The following is a 12,705-nucleotide window of genomic DNA, read 5'->3' on the forward strand; positions in this document are numbered from 1 at the left end:
TTCCTTGCCTTGATTTGGCCTTTCACCTTGCTTACTAAATCAAAGCATCCTTCTTAAAAAAATCTAGCTGATGCAAACACCTTAGGTAACTTCCAAAAGAGTTATACAACCAATAAAAAGATTTAAGCCATTTAAAAATACAAGCTTTCAAATAACCTCCAATTTCTAAATTAATTTCAAAAATAACCTTCATTCCAAAATCAATATCATTTTCATTTCCCTTATCAAACTTTGATTTTACCTCTTTTCCTATACCAATTTTATATCAACCCAAAATTTTAATAAGTAATTATCAAAATTCTTATCTTCTTTTTAGACATTCCTTTGCACCACTAATTACACGCTAATAAATAGCATCCATAGGGAGAAGATACATACCATTCCTTCTTTCTATACTACGGTTTTGGGTTGCTTCTTTTATGTCATATATTGAACACTATTCAACCACAATTGTTAATGAGTAATAGCCAATATTCAATTGCGGTTATAACAAGCAAATGAAATGTACACCAAACAAACAACTTTTACTAACATTATAACAAAATAGAAAAGAAAATAGCATTTAAACAAATAAAATTCATGGCCTGACAGGGATAATAGTTAAGTTCTTAAAAATTTAAGAATGTAAAGCATAGGGATCATAAAATTATAAATCCTATGGTGACTTACATTGCAACTTATTTTATGGTTGAGCACATGCAAAGGTATTGTTTCACTATTCTAATTGATTTTGTTGGTTGCTTCCTAAATAACTAACGATCTAGTGAAGGACATTGTGAGAATTAATAAAACTTCAAATTTCGTTTTTCCTAGGGGGTGCAGGGAGTTCGTGAGAACGACGTTAAAAAACAAAGCCGTAGCAGTAGCATGCGGCGGGGGAGGAGGAAGAAAATGGAGTCACAAGGTATCTTACAGAACGATAATGGCGTTTTCTGGATACTTTATTATTATTATTATTGTGCATGAATACGCGCATTACATCTTGCCCTCCCCCATGTGCCATTTTGACTTCAATCCCCTCGGCTCTGCTCCCAACTGGGTTGGGGGACTACGGAACACATCGTCAATTCATCCCCCTCCTTCACCATAATGAGGGCAGGAGTGCTGTTCTTGGCTTTGGCACTCACAGGCCTGGTCTGTGTAATCATCTCCATGAACAGCACAGGCTTCAAAGAAATACTTCTCAGCAATACAACGAGGCCCAGAGAGCAAGACTCGGGGATTACAGATTCGAATTCCATCATTGTTGTAAAATCTGACAATGAAAGTTCGTCGAGCATCAATGTTCGAGGAGCCCAGATCTTCATCAACTGCACCTGCCCTGCATATGTTGAACCCAACAAAACAGGGGACTGCAGCCATGAATCAGAGCTCAGTCCTCCATTGCAACCGAGGCCTGATCAGGATCCCCCCTTCAGCATTCTGCTGGGAGTCCTCACTCGTGCAGATCTATACGAGAGGAGGCATTTTCTTCGCATGGTCTATGGAATACAATCCACTCCCCTAGCTAGAATTGATGTGAAATTTGTGTTCTGTAGTCTGTACAAGGACGACCAGAGAATCCTGGTGCCTCTGGAAATCATGAGATACAATGATATCATAATTCTGGATTGCGAGGAGAACATGAATAATGGGAAGAGTTATACCTATTTTTCAAGCCTGCCCACCATGGGACTTCGCTACGATTATGTCATGAAAGTGGATGACGATATCTACTTTCGTTATGATAAGTTGGCTCAGTCGCTCAAGCCTCTGCCCAGGGAGGACACTTACTATGGCTTCGTTATTCCCTGTGGGAGCCAGGATCCCTTCAGGGATTACATGGCTGGCATGGGGTATGCTCTGTCTTGGGATCTGGTGGAGTGGATTCAGAGCTCTCCCATTGCCAAGAACAAGAGAGATGGGGTGGAGGATATGCTAATCGGGATCTGGTTGAATGAAGGGAACAAGGGCAAGAATAGGTTTAATGCTAAGCCCGCCATTTATAACTTCCCTGGCAGTGATATTCCTGCTTGCGCCCATGACTTGGTTCCTGATACTATTGCAGTTCACAAGCTCAAGGACAGGGAGAGGTGGTTTCAAGTGCTGAAATACTTTAATGTCAATTCTGCAGTAAAGGAGTCCAAGTTGTATCATCTGTAATCTCAGGTTTAATGGAGATCTCATGTGAGGGGATTTTTTTAAGTTTGGAAAATTATAATTGGTTTCTGTAATTTGTTTAATTTCTTGCCGAGTCAAAGAAAGAAAGAAAATTATTTTAATGTTCATAAAGCTAAAGATAGTATATGGGACAAATTGTTTTTTCATCTGGTTGATGTGTTTGGTTTTTTTTTGTGAAGCCTCACAATAAACGCTCCCAGCTTCTCCACAAATCCTTCGCTAAATAGATTATCTCAAGAGCTAATAAAATGTGAACAACGAAAAATACACTCTTTCCTCCCACACTTTTTTTGGCCTTTTCGGACGCCATGTTTCACAATGGAGTTGATGAGAATTAATTTAACTTAGCAATAAGAATTTTGGCTTTCTAAAAAATATTAACCTCTATATACTCTTTTTGTATGCTTGACATCCATGTACACATTTTTGTTGATGAAACATAAAATTAGCCTTTAAAAGGATAAGAAATTTAGTTTTTCCGGATTCTAATATGGTTGTGGACTAATGGAATGTTTGCTTCTCCCTGAGATTCTTAATTAGTCATTAGTGGATCTTTAATGAATGCTAGTGATGTGGGCTCTAAATGGTTGGATTGAACTTTTCATAGGACTTTCAAGTCCTGGTCTCTCATCTCATCCCTAACACAATATTTACAAGCAGATTACATGAATTATTTGCTTCCTCCACTTCAACAACTCTTGTGCTAATAATGATAATTAAGTTTACAAGCTACCATTTAATTTTATGGCTAGATTATGATTAAGATTGCACATGAATTATTTTCATCTGCCACTTAAAAGACCCTGGGCTAATAATGATAATGAAGTTTATACTCTACCGTTTAATTTCATGGCTAGATTATAATTAAACATTATATTCAAGTTTAAGATATCTCATTTACATTTTAATTTATGATTATATGAGATTAAACCTATTCTCTATGTTCAAATTTTCATGTTTTATTGCAACTTTAAATTTCATTTTTACATAATATTTTATATCACCGCCACCATCAATTGAACTGCACCTTGTGAGCTGTTCACTTCGAATTCTCATGTTAAATGCAATAGATATATATTATATTATTTTATTTTATTTGTTTCTCTCAATTTCCTCGATTAGATTGGATGGTTGTGACTGAGCAACACCATTTGGGATTTAACACCTTGCTTACCGTTATCTTTTCATAATTAAATTTTATAAATGGGTGTGAAAAATACCTTGATATAACGATGTAACATAAATTAGAGCCACTGCAACTAAAGATGGTTTCACTAAGCAACACCATTTGGAATTGAGCACTAAAGATGGTTTCACTAAGCAACACCATTTGGATTGAGCACATTGTTTATGAGTAGCTTTTCATAATAAAATTTTATAAATGGATGTTTAAATTTAATAGTCATACGATCCTTCATTTTTTTATGCTCAATTGCACTAATGATAATGTGTTAGGCTTATTTGCAAGAATGATAATGCTTTGTTCCACATAATGATATTTCTAAGTTGATATTATTTTCTATACATTTGTTTCCATTTTTATTTGTGAAAATAAAGTTTCGAATAAATTGTATTATGTATTAAAATATTATGATATTATTATTAATAAAATGAAATAATAAAAATTGGTAATATTCTATTTATTTATTGTTTAGGTTTATAATTTTATTTAATGGTAGTAAATATCGAGAATAGTTTAAAAATTGTTGTTGTGTAAAGTTTTTATTATTTTAGGCAGTAATAAGAATGGTAGGTTTTTTAAAGTTATATTGAGTCTTTTGTTTCCATGACTTTGGACTTATTAATTGATGTCAATAAGATGTGAAGAGTGATTTGAATATTATATTGTTAGTTATCGAAGATGATGGAAATGAAACATGTTGTTCAATTCTAAATTTAATGTTATAAATTTAAAGTGATTCTAAAATATTTAAGTGAGAGTTTAATGTTGCATGGTGATTAATTGAAAGTGATTTTATTAGGGAAAATTGTATTTTAATGTTTTTAGCAATAGGGTTAATTATGTGAGTTAGTCTATCATGATATATGACCTAATAATCTAATCTTAATTACATCTAAACTAATTTAAAGGAGGTGAATAGCTCATTTTTTGGGGATTTGGAGCAATTGTAGTAATAAATTTTGGATTTATTTCTAAGTTAGGTTTCTTTTTGACAATTGTGTAATTTGACCCAAACCATAGTTCCTTTAGAGCGTTGAAAAACAAAGGATTCATCCCACACTATTATGACACTTTGAGATAGTGTGTGTTGACTATCTGTTGTCCTCATTAGTTAGGTATATGAGGTAGGAAAATATCATAGCTAATATACTAGAGCTTAAACTATACCATAACTTAAAGGATAATGATATTCTTTAATGTTCATGGTTGTTTGTAAGAGTGCCACCTCTAGAAGTGATAAACATTGCATGTAGAACCAATGACAGACCATTTTCACATTGGAACCTATGGATTATAGGTGTTGATATTCAAATTCCATCCTACAGGATCGAGGTAAAGGGATTTGCTAGTGGCCTCCCCACCAATTTGAAGGCTGTGGTCATTTGCATGATTTGTTTTAGACTTAGTCCTTATTTTGCATTCTTGGATTAAAATCTTGTGGCTTATTGGTTTTAGGGATAGTTGTTAGTGTGTTTGATAGAATCTATAATGTCCTTATTTTTGCATTCTTAGATTGACATCTTCTGGCTTATTGGTTTTAGGGATAGTTGTTAGTGTGTTTGATAGAATCTATACTACCGCTAGAGCTTAAGGTCCCTACAGACAAGTTACTACTAACATCTCCAACAGTGCATTTGTTTGGGATGAAAAGCACCCATGAATGTATATTTTCCCAACAATGTGTTATTCGATTGCTATATATATATATATATATATATATATATATATAACATCCCCCAGTAACTTCGAATGAAAATGTATGGAGTTGGAAAATTTGTACAACATCTACCAACGTGTAACTTTCAGAATTACTTTCCATATTCTTTCAATGATCATTAGATAAACCAACATCATTACATAGAGTAATATTTAGTAAAGGAATAGTAAGTTACGTAACCATTAACTGCCACTATTTTAGCATATTAACTTAAACTTCCTAATGTAACCTTGCATCAATTCCATAACTCTTTTAACTTAGTTAGTTAATCACATTCTTTATAATTTAAATCTCATATCATGCAAGGAATCTGTCAGGCTAGGTAGTAACTCCACAAAATTCAATTTATTGATTTCATTTAGTTGGTGTTTATTATATACATGAGGGAGAGACTGTTCATTTCATCTCCTGGTGACTATTCATATTCTCCATTATTTATTTACATCAATTTCAATTATCACCCAATCCTGATGATTAGGTGTCAACATTCTCCCCCTTAATCTGAAGGGATGTTCGTGAGTCCAAGCATCGTTTTGAATCTTTCAAGCTTTTCTCTTCCAAGCGCTTTGGTGAAGACGTCTGCAATTTGCTCATTTGTGGAACAATGGCAAAGATGGATTGTTTTGGCCTCAACATGATGTCGAATCAGATGATATTTAGTATTGATGTTCTTCGTTCGATCATGGAACTTTGGGTTCTTGTCCAACTTTATTGTAGAGGTATTGTCAATCATGAGTGGAGTTGATTGTACTTGTTTTATCTGCAAATATTCAAGAATTTTCCTAAGCCACATAATTTCTTTTGTTGCCTCAGTTGCTGCCATGTATTCTGCTTCTGTTGTGGAATCTACTGGAACTAATTATTTGTGTGATCTCCAGGAGACAACTCCTAATCCAAGACTCATAGCATATCCTGAAGTAGATGCCCCTGTTTCCTTGTCTCCATCAAAGTTTGAATCAGAGTATCCAATCAAGCTGAAGTCATCCACCCGTGTATACTTGATTCCAAAGTCTTGAGTTCCCTTCAAGTACCTTAAAACTCTTTTTGCAACAGACCAATGTCCCTCACAAGGCTTTTGCATAAATCTGGAGAGGATTCCAACAACAAACGAAATGTCTGGTTTGGTAGTAGTTAGGTAGTTGAGACTTCCTACAAGCTGTATATACTTTGTTGCATCCTCAAATTCTTTTCCTTCAATAGATGTGATATTTATGTTTTGTTCCATGGAGTAGTAAGAGGATTGCATTCTGTCATGCCAAACATGTTCAACAGATCTCCAATGTACTTCTTTTGAGAAAGAAATATGGACTTCGGATGTTGAGTTACTTCAATACCAAGATAGCAATGAACATAGCCCAAATCAGTCATTTCAAAAATTCTCCCTAGTTCCTTCTTTATGGATGCAATGTAGCTTTCATTGTTCCCTGTCATCAAAAGATAATCTACATATACCACAAGTTATACAATTGTTTTTCCAACTTTCTTGACAAGTAAAGTTGCATCATCAAGATCATAATGTTTGAAATTGAGTTTCACAAGATGCTCAGTTAGTTTTTCATACCAGGCTTGCGGTGCTTGTTTTAGGCCATACAAGGATTTCACAAGTTTACATACTTTATGTTCATGTCCTTTCACTATAAATCCTTCAGGATGGGACATAAAAACATTCTCTTTTAGATCTCGATTCAAGAAAGCAATTTTTACATCCATTTGATGGACTTTCTAACCGTTCTGAGCTACTAAGGCAAAGAGTGTCTAGATGGTAGCCCATTTTTTTGTGGGGTCAAAAGTCTCCTCATAATCAACCCCTTACTTCTATGCAAAACCTTTTGCCACAAGCCTGGCTTTGTGCTTGTCAAGTGAGCCATCAGCTTTATACTTGTTCTTGTAGACCCACTTGCAGCCAATTGGTTTGGTTCCTAATGGAGGATCAACCAACTTTCAAGTGCCATTCTTTATGAGGGCATCATACTCCTTTTGCATCGCTTCTTTCCATTCATCATGAGAAGTAGTTTCTTTGAAGGAATTTGGTTCGAAATCTATAGACAAGTTCAATTCACAATCATAAGAAACATCCATATCAACAAGTGAATTAGAGTCATCTACATCACCTCCATTTTGTCGGTTTGAATTTCTAGTTCCTATCTTTCCAACTTCATCAGGATGAACACTTTCAAGTGTCTTTATCAGCCACTTTGGGGGACCTTTCTCATATGGTCCAGGCTTCTCCGTTGCCTGAGTTGGGACTGAATCAAGATTGATTCTTCCAATTCTATCAATCACTTCACTTAAAGCATCATCCGTTGTTGGAGTTTCATGTGGGGGAGAGAGTTCTTTAGAAGAAGATTCCACATGTTGATCTAGTATAGGAATCCCCCCTTCAAGATGTGGAATCTGATTATCAAATTCTTGAAATGATTTTGCATTTGCGAATCTATCGAAGCGATCAAGTTGTCGCTCAACAACATTGTCAGTTTTGGATGATTCAAGAAAAATTACATCTCTAGATACATCAAACTTTTTATTGACTTCATCATAGAGAAGGTATGCTTTGGATGTGTTTGAATACCCCAGGAAGACACACTTACGACTTCTTGCACCAAGTTTGTTTCTATGTACCTTTGGTATCAAGGCATAACAGGTGGAACCAAAGATCTTAAGATGCTTTACTGAAGGAACATGCCCATCCCACATTTCATATGGAGTCTTGTTTCTAATAGCGTTAGATGGACATCTATTCTTTATATATGCAGCACATAGAACAGCATCAGCCCAAAACATTATCTTTACATTTTTGAAGAAGAGCATGGATCGTACCATATTTAATATTGTCCTATTCATTCTTTTAGCTACACCATTCTATTGGGGATTATAAGGCACGGTTGCTTGATGTTTGATCCCATGTTGGCAAAGATAGTTTTCAAATTCATTTGATGTGTATTCTTTTCCATTATCAGTGCGAATAGACCCAATATGACATTGTGCATCATTTTCAATCCATTTATGAAATTTCTTGAATGTTTGAAAAGCATCAGATTTGTTCTTCAATAAATAAACCCAACACATTATGGTGTAGTCATCAATAAATGTCATCATATATTTATTTCCATTTGCAGAAGGAACATGCATTGGACCACATAAATCTGAATGAATGAGTTCAATTTTTCCATGTGCTCTTGAATGTGAATCATGAAAACACTGTTTGCTATGCTTTCCTAGAATGCAAGCATCACATTGCTTAAATTTCCTAGGAATTGTAGGCAAACCAGCAACACCATTTTTCTTCAACAAGCAAAGGTTGTCATAGTTCAAATGTCCAAATCTAGCATGGCATAATAAACTTGATGGAAGTGTACCTTCTTCATAATGAGAATTATATGAGAAATGTTGTGCACGAGTAGAGGTACCTTGCAGCTTGAGAAGCCTTTCTTCTTCTATTCCCCTCATGACAAGTGAGTGGTCAGATGCTTTTCTCACCTCAAGCTTGCCATCAAACATATGAATGGAGTGACCTTGCTGGCAGATGTGGACCAAGGACAGTAAGTTTCTCTTCAATTGTGGGAGATATAGAACATGATGCAGAAGAAAGTCTGGAAGACCGGGCAATTTAAGCCTAATTGTGCCAAGCCCTAATGGCTTGATTTTTGATTGGTCTGCAAAGTATACTGCTCCATCAACATAGTCAGTAAATTCTTCAAAAAAATCTTTTCTATGAGTCATGTGGCAAGTTGCTCCTGAATCAAGCAACAAATCATTTTTCCAAGAAGCAAGTGAAGCATTAAATAAATCTTCATTTACTCCAATATTCATTGTGCCACAACATAGTGAGCAGATTCAGGTGCTTTACCTTTGTCTGTGTCATTAGTTTTACCTTTTTGTTGGTTTCTTTGCTACTCAATTTTCTCCCATGGTAACTTGCATGTAGAGGCATCATGTGATCCATTTCTTTTGCAGCGTACGCAATGAAAATTTGCCTTTTCTCCTTGAGAGTGTCTGTCCCCCCTGCCTCTGAAATATCTTCCTCTTCCTCTTCGACCACCTCTTCCTCTGGAAGAATCTTGAGCAGGATGCTTTTCCTTATGAGCAAGGCACACAGCCTCTTCAAAAGATTTAGGGGTTGTCTTCTTTCCAAAATCTTTCTCTCTTTCAGCAAATTTTTTCACAAGAGAGTCAAAGGTAATGTCGTTAAGATTTCCATTTTCTTGCAATGACTCAAGATAATTGGAGTAAGTAGCATAAAGTGCCTTGAGAAAAGCGATAAGAGGAATATCCAAATCAATTTTAGTGTCTTGGATATCATGCATTATAGACTTTACTTCGGATGCAAGAGCAAGAGGATCATTATTTTGCAATTCAAGAGTGAAGAGTTTAATCATGAGTTAAACAACTTCAAGTGCAGAATGTGAGTCATATAGTTCTTTCAACTTTTGTAAGGCTTTGAAAGCAGTTGAAAATGGCGTAATATGGTGACTCACCTCTTCACTTACAGATGCTGCAATTAATGCATATGCTTTGTTGTTCTTATTTTCCCAAATGGCGAGCTCTTTGTCTGAGGTAGGCTGTTCTGGCTATTTGTCTCTGTCTCCAATACACACTCCTTTCCACAACTCATTGAAAATGAGGGTGTGTTTTATCATCTGGGACCACTCAGGATAGTTCTCTTTGCTAGTGAAAACTATTCGCACAATGGATATGATTGAATGCATACTGTAACAAAAAGTTTTGCTACAAAATTTTACTCTTAATGGGAAAAAAATATAATTATGATATGACTGGACAACAAATTCAATTGGACATCAAATTTCAATACCCAAGACTGTAAATACACAAAATTGTACAGCGCATTCAACGCTTCATGCCACAGTGCTTTGACCCACAACCTTGTTTTTAAAAAACTCTATTCAACACATGGCATTCAACGATTTTTATATGCAAAAAAACACTTCAACGCATACACAAGTGGGGCAGCATATGGTGATACCAGCGTTCAATATATGGTCAGACCAACGATCAATGTAATACACCAAGACTGTGTATTAAGGCAGCGTAAATACAACAAACTTCAATATATGTGGCAGCGTTCAACAGACTTAATGTAAATAATGTAATTAATAGCAGCACTGGTCGATACAAGAACTAATACCAGCGTTCAATATATGGGGCAGCGGTATAACAATGAGGTCCACGCTCACTGTTTTGCTTCAATCACAAGCACACCACGCACCACGCGATATATCAACGCATGGGCTCCGAGCTCCCTTCATTTGGCTGGGCTTCCCAATAGTTGAGGCACCATGGTTACACTGCGTGGAGGTCTTCTTCAGCAACAACGTATTTTCATTCTCCTTTCCTCGGCATAGTCAGTTATTAGATCCAAAACAAATTTGTGGGAAATTGGCAAATAGTTAAAAAATATCTGACTGGATTACAGATCAAAAATACCCAGCTAGAACTCGACCAGATAGCAGAATCAGACTGAAGCCCAAAAGGAAAAGTACCCAACAATTCAGAAGCTTTGATCATAAAATGATGCCCACTACACCCACAAATAGACCCAGCTTTACCCAAATTGAGGTGACTGAAAGACCCAAATCATAAATCCAACATGCAGGATAGAACTCTGGAGCTGTGGGAAATGCAAGGTGAACAAGATTGTCTGGATAGCTAGATCGGGCAGGTCACGACACACCATGAATAAATATATATACCCAATTCAATTCCTCGCGCACAATGCACATGAACACTGTGAATTTGCTTTGGTATAATGGTGGAATGGTGGAGCATTTCATAAATCCCGGCAAGTTCTCTAAAATAAAAGAGACACGCCACTGTATGAAGCGTAAGTGGCAAACTGAGGCCAAGTATAATAGTGAGGAAATACAAAGAAATCAGTGCACATCCAGGGAATCAAAGACCTTGTCACGGGAGAGAGGAGTTACAACAGAAGGCAGAGAATAATGTCAGAGATTTGCAGCATTTAAATAGTGGCAGCGTTTAATGGGAAGCAACTGTGGAGGGGGTAGTGGACAGACTGCAAAAGAATGACAGAAGGGAGTTACAAGACTAGAAGGAGATGCCAAAAATGGAGTTGGCTCTGATACTATGTCAGGCCAGTTAGTAACACCACAAAATTCAATTTATTGATTTCATTTAGGTTGGTGTTTATTATATACATGAGGGAGAGACTGTTCATTTCATCTCCTGGTGACTATTTATATTCTCCATTATTTATTTACATCAATTTCAGTTATTCACCCAATCCTGATGATTAGGTGTCAACAGAATCAACATCGTGAAAATGGCACAATAAGCAAGCATATCATTAGACACCGATATACCCTGGAAAGCCCTTAGGGTGAAAACCAACAAACGTTTAATTTTATTATTAAGCGCTTGTGAGGTTGTTTACCTCTCACTCAATGGCTTGTAAGGGAGTTCATCCCTTGGCCATTTTCATAAAATCTTACAAATAAATATAATATTAAATACAACATATCTAGCTAGAAGCTCTTATAATCATCATGATATCATTTACCTACAAATCCTCAATCTCTATATCTTTGCGTTCTGGTTGTTCCCATCAGTGTACCATCCTGCATCTGACACTGATCAATCTGCATAGATCATTAGTTCTTTACTAGCCACAATGTTAAACATAATCCATCTTTCACATATGTTGCAGTCTTTTCTTGCAACTACTACTGTCAACAACCTTTGATATCATGATTATATTAAATATTAATCAAACTAATAATAAATCTATACTAGTGATGTTTCATCATCTATTCATGTGAATTCATGAAATTTTAACACAATATCTCGATATGCTTCCTTTAACAACATTGTACATGCATTACTCATAAGCATATATTGATCAAAGCATGTCTATAAACAAATACCATATTAACTATTATTCCCCTCGCACAAACACACATTCTTTATGCTAACATATCAATTATGATCTCCGTGCATGCGATTACATAAACTTTATCAAAAGAAACTAGCCCTTTAGTTATTACTTTTGGTGCATGCAAATTTGTAAAAGAAAGCTAACACAATGGATGTTGTTCCTATGCATGCAAATGCATATGTTTTCCAAAAAGAATCTTCCTGAAAGAAAGCCTAACACAATAGAGCATGCAAGGACATGCTTCCTTTTCGAGGAAATCCAACATAATATGGCATGCAAAAACCTATTTTCTTTTCTAGAAAACTAATACAATAAAACATACAAATACAAGTCTTCTTTTCTAAAAGATTAATCCACCACTATCCATATATATACTCTAAAGAAATGAGTACATTACCATGATTTTTGTGCATGTAAATTCATTTTCTTTCCCAAAAGAATCTTTTCAAGTGAAAGGTAACATAACATGTTATCATTTCTCGCATGCAATTTATATTTTTTCTAAAGGAAAGTTAACACAATCTTGTACGCAAATTCATAAATTCTCCAAAGAAGTATGTCATTATAGCCATTCTTTTCATGTATGCAAAATAACACATTTATTTCAAGAAATATCACTCAATAACTATTCTTTCCATGCATGTAAAATAGATAATCCTCTAATACATTAGTCATTCTTTTCATGCATATTTCTTTTCAAGGAATCCAACACCATAGTTGTACTTTTCATGCATG

At 35.5% G+C, this 12,705-nt stretch overlaps 1 protein-coding gene across 1 annotated transcript; it reads left to right on the forward strand.

The window, feature by feature from the left end:
- Nucleotides 1-931: 931 nt before the first annotated feature.
- Nucleotides 932-2,164, forward strand: LOC149231441 (beta-1,3-galactosyltransferase pvg3-like). The gene has a single exon (XM_089376300.1). The coding sequence runs from the start codon at nucleotides 1,090-1,092 to the stop codon at nucleotides 2,140-2,142; it is 1,053 nt and encodes a 350-aa protein (XP_089232426.1). The 5' UTR covers nucleotides 932-1,089; the 3' UTR covers nucleotides 2,143-2,164.
- Nucleotides 2,165-12,705: the final 10,541 nt, after the last annotated feature.

Source organism: Pinus tabuliformis, chromosome J (genome assembly GCF_031772625.1).
Source record: "Pinus tabuliformis cultivar Carrire ecotype Pingquan chromosome J, CPIR1, whole genome shotgun sequence".
Taxonomy (NCBI): Eukaryota; Viridiplantae; Streptophyta; class Pinopsida; order Pinales; family Pinaceae; genus Pinus; species Pinus tabuliformis.

Excerpts from the sequence above, each read along its gene's own strand:
- LOC149231441 (XM_089376300.1), top strand. The coding sequence starts at position 1,090 with ATGAGGGCAGGAGTGCTGTTCTTGGCTTTGGCACTCACAGGCCTGGTC.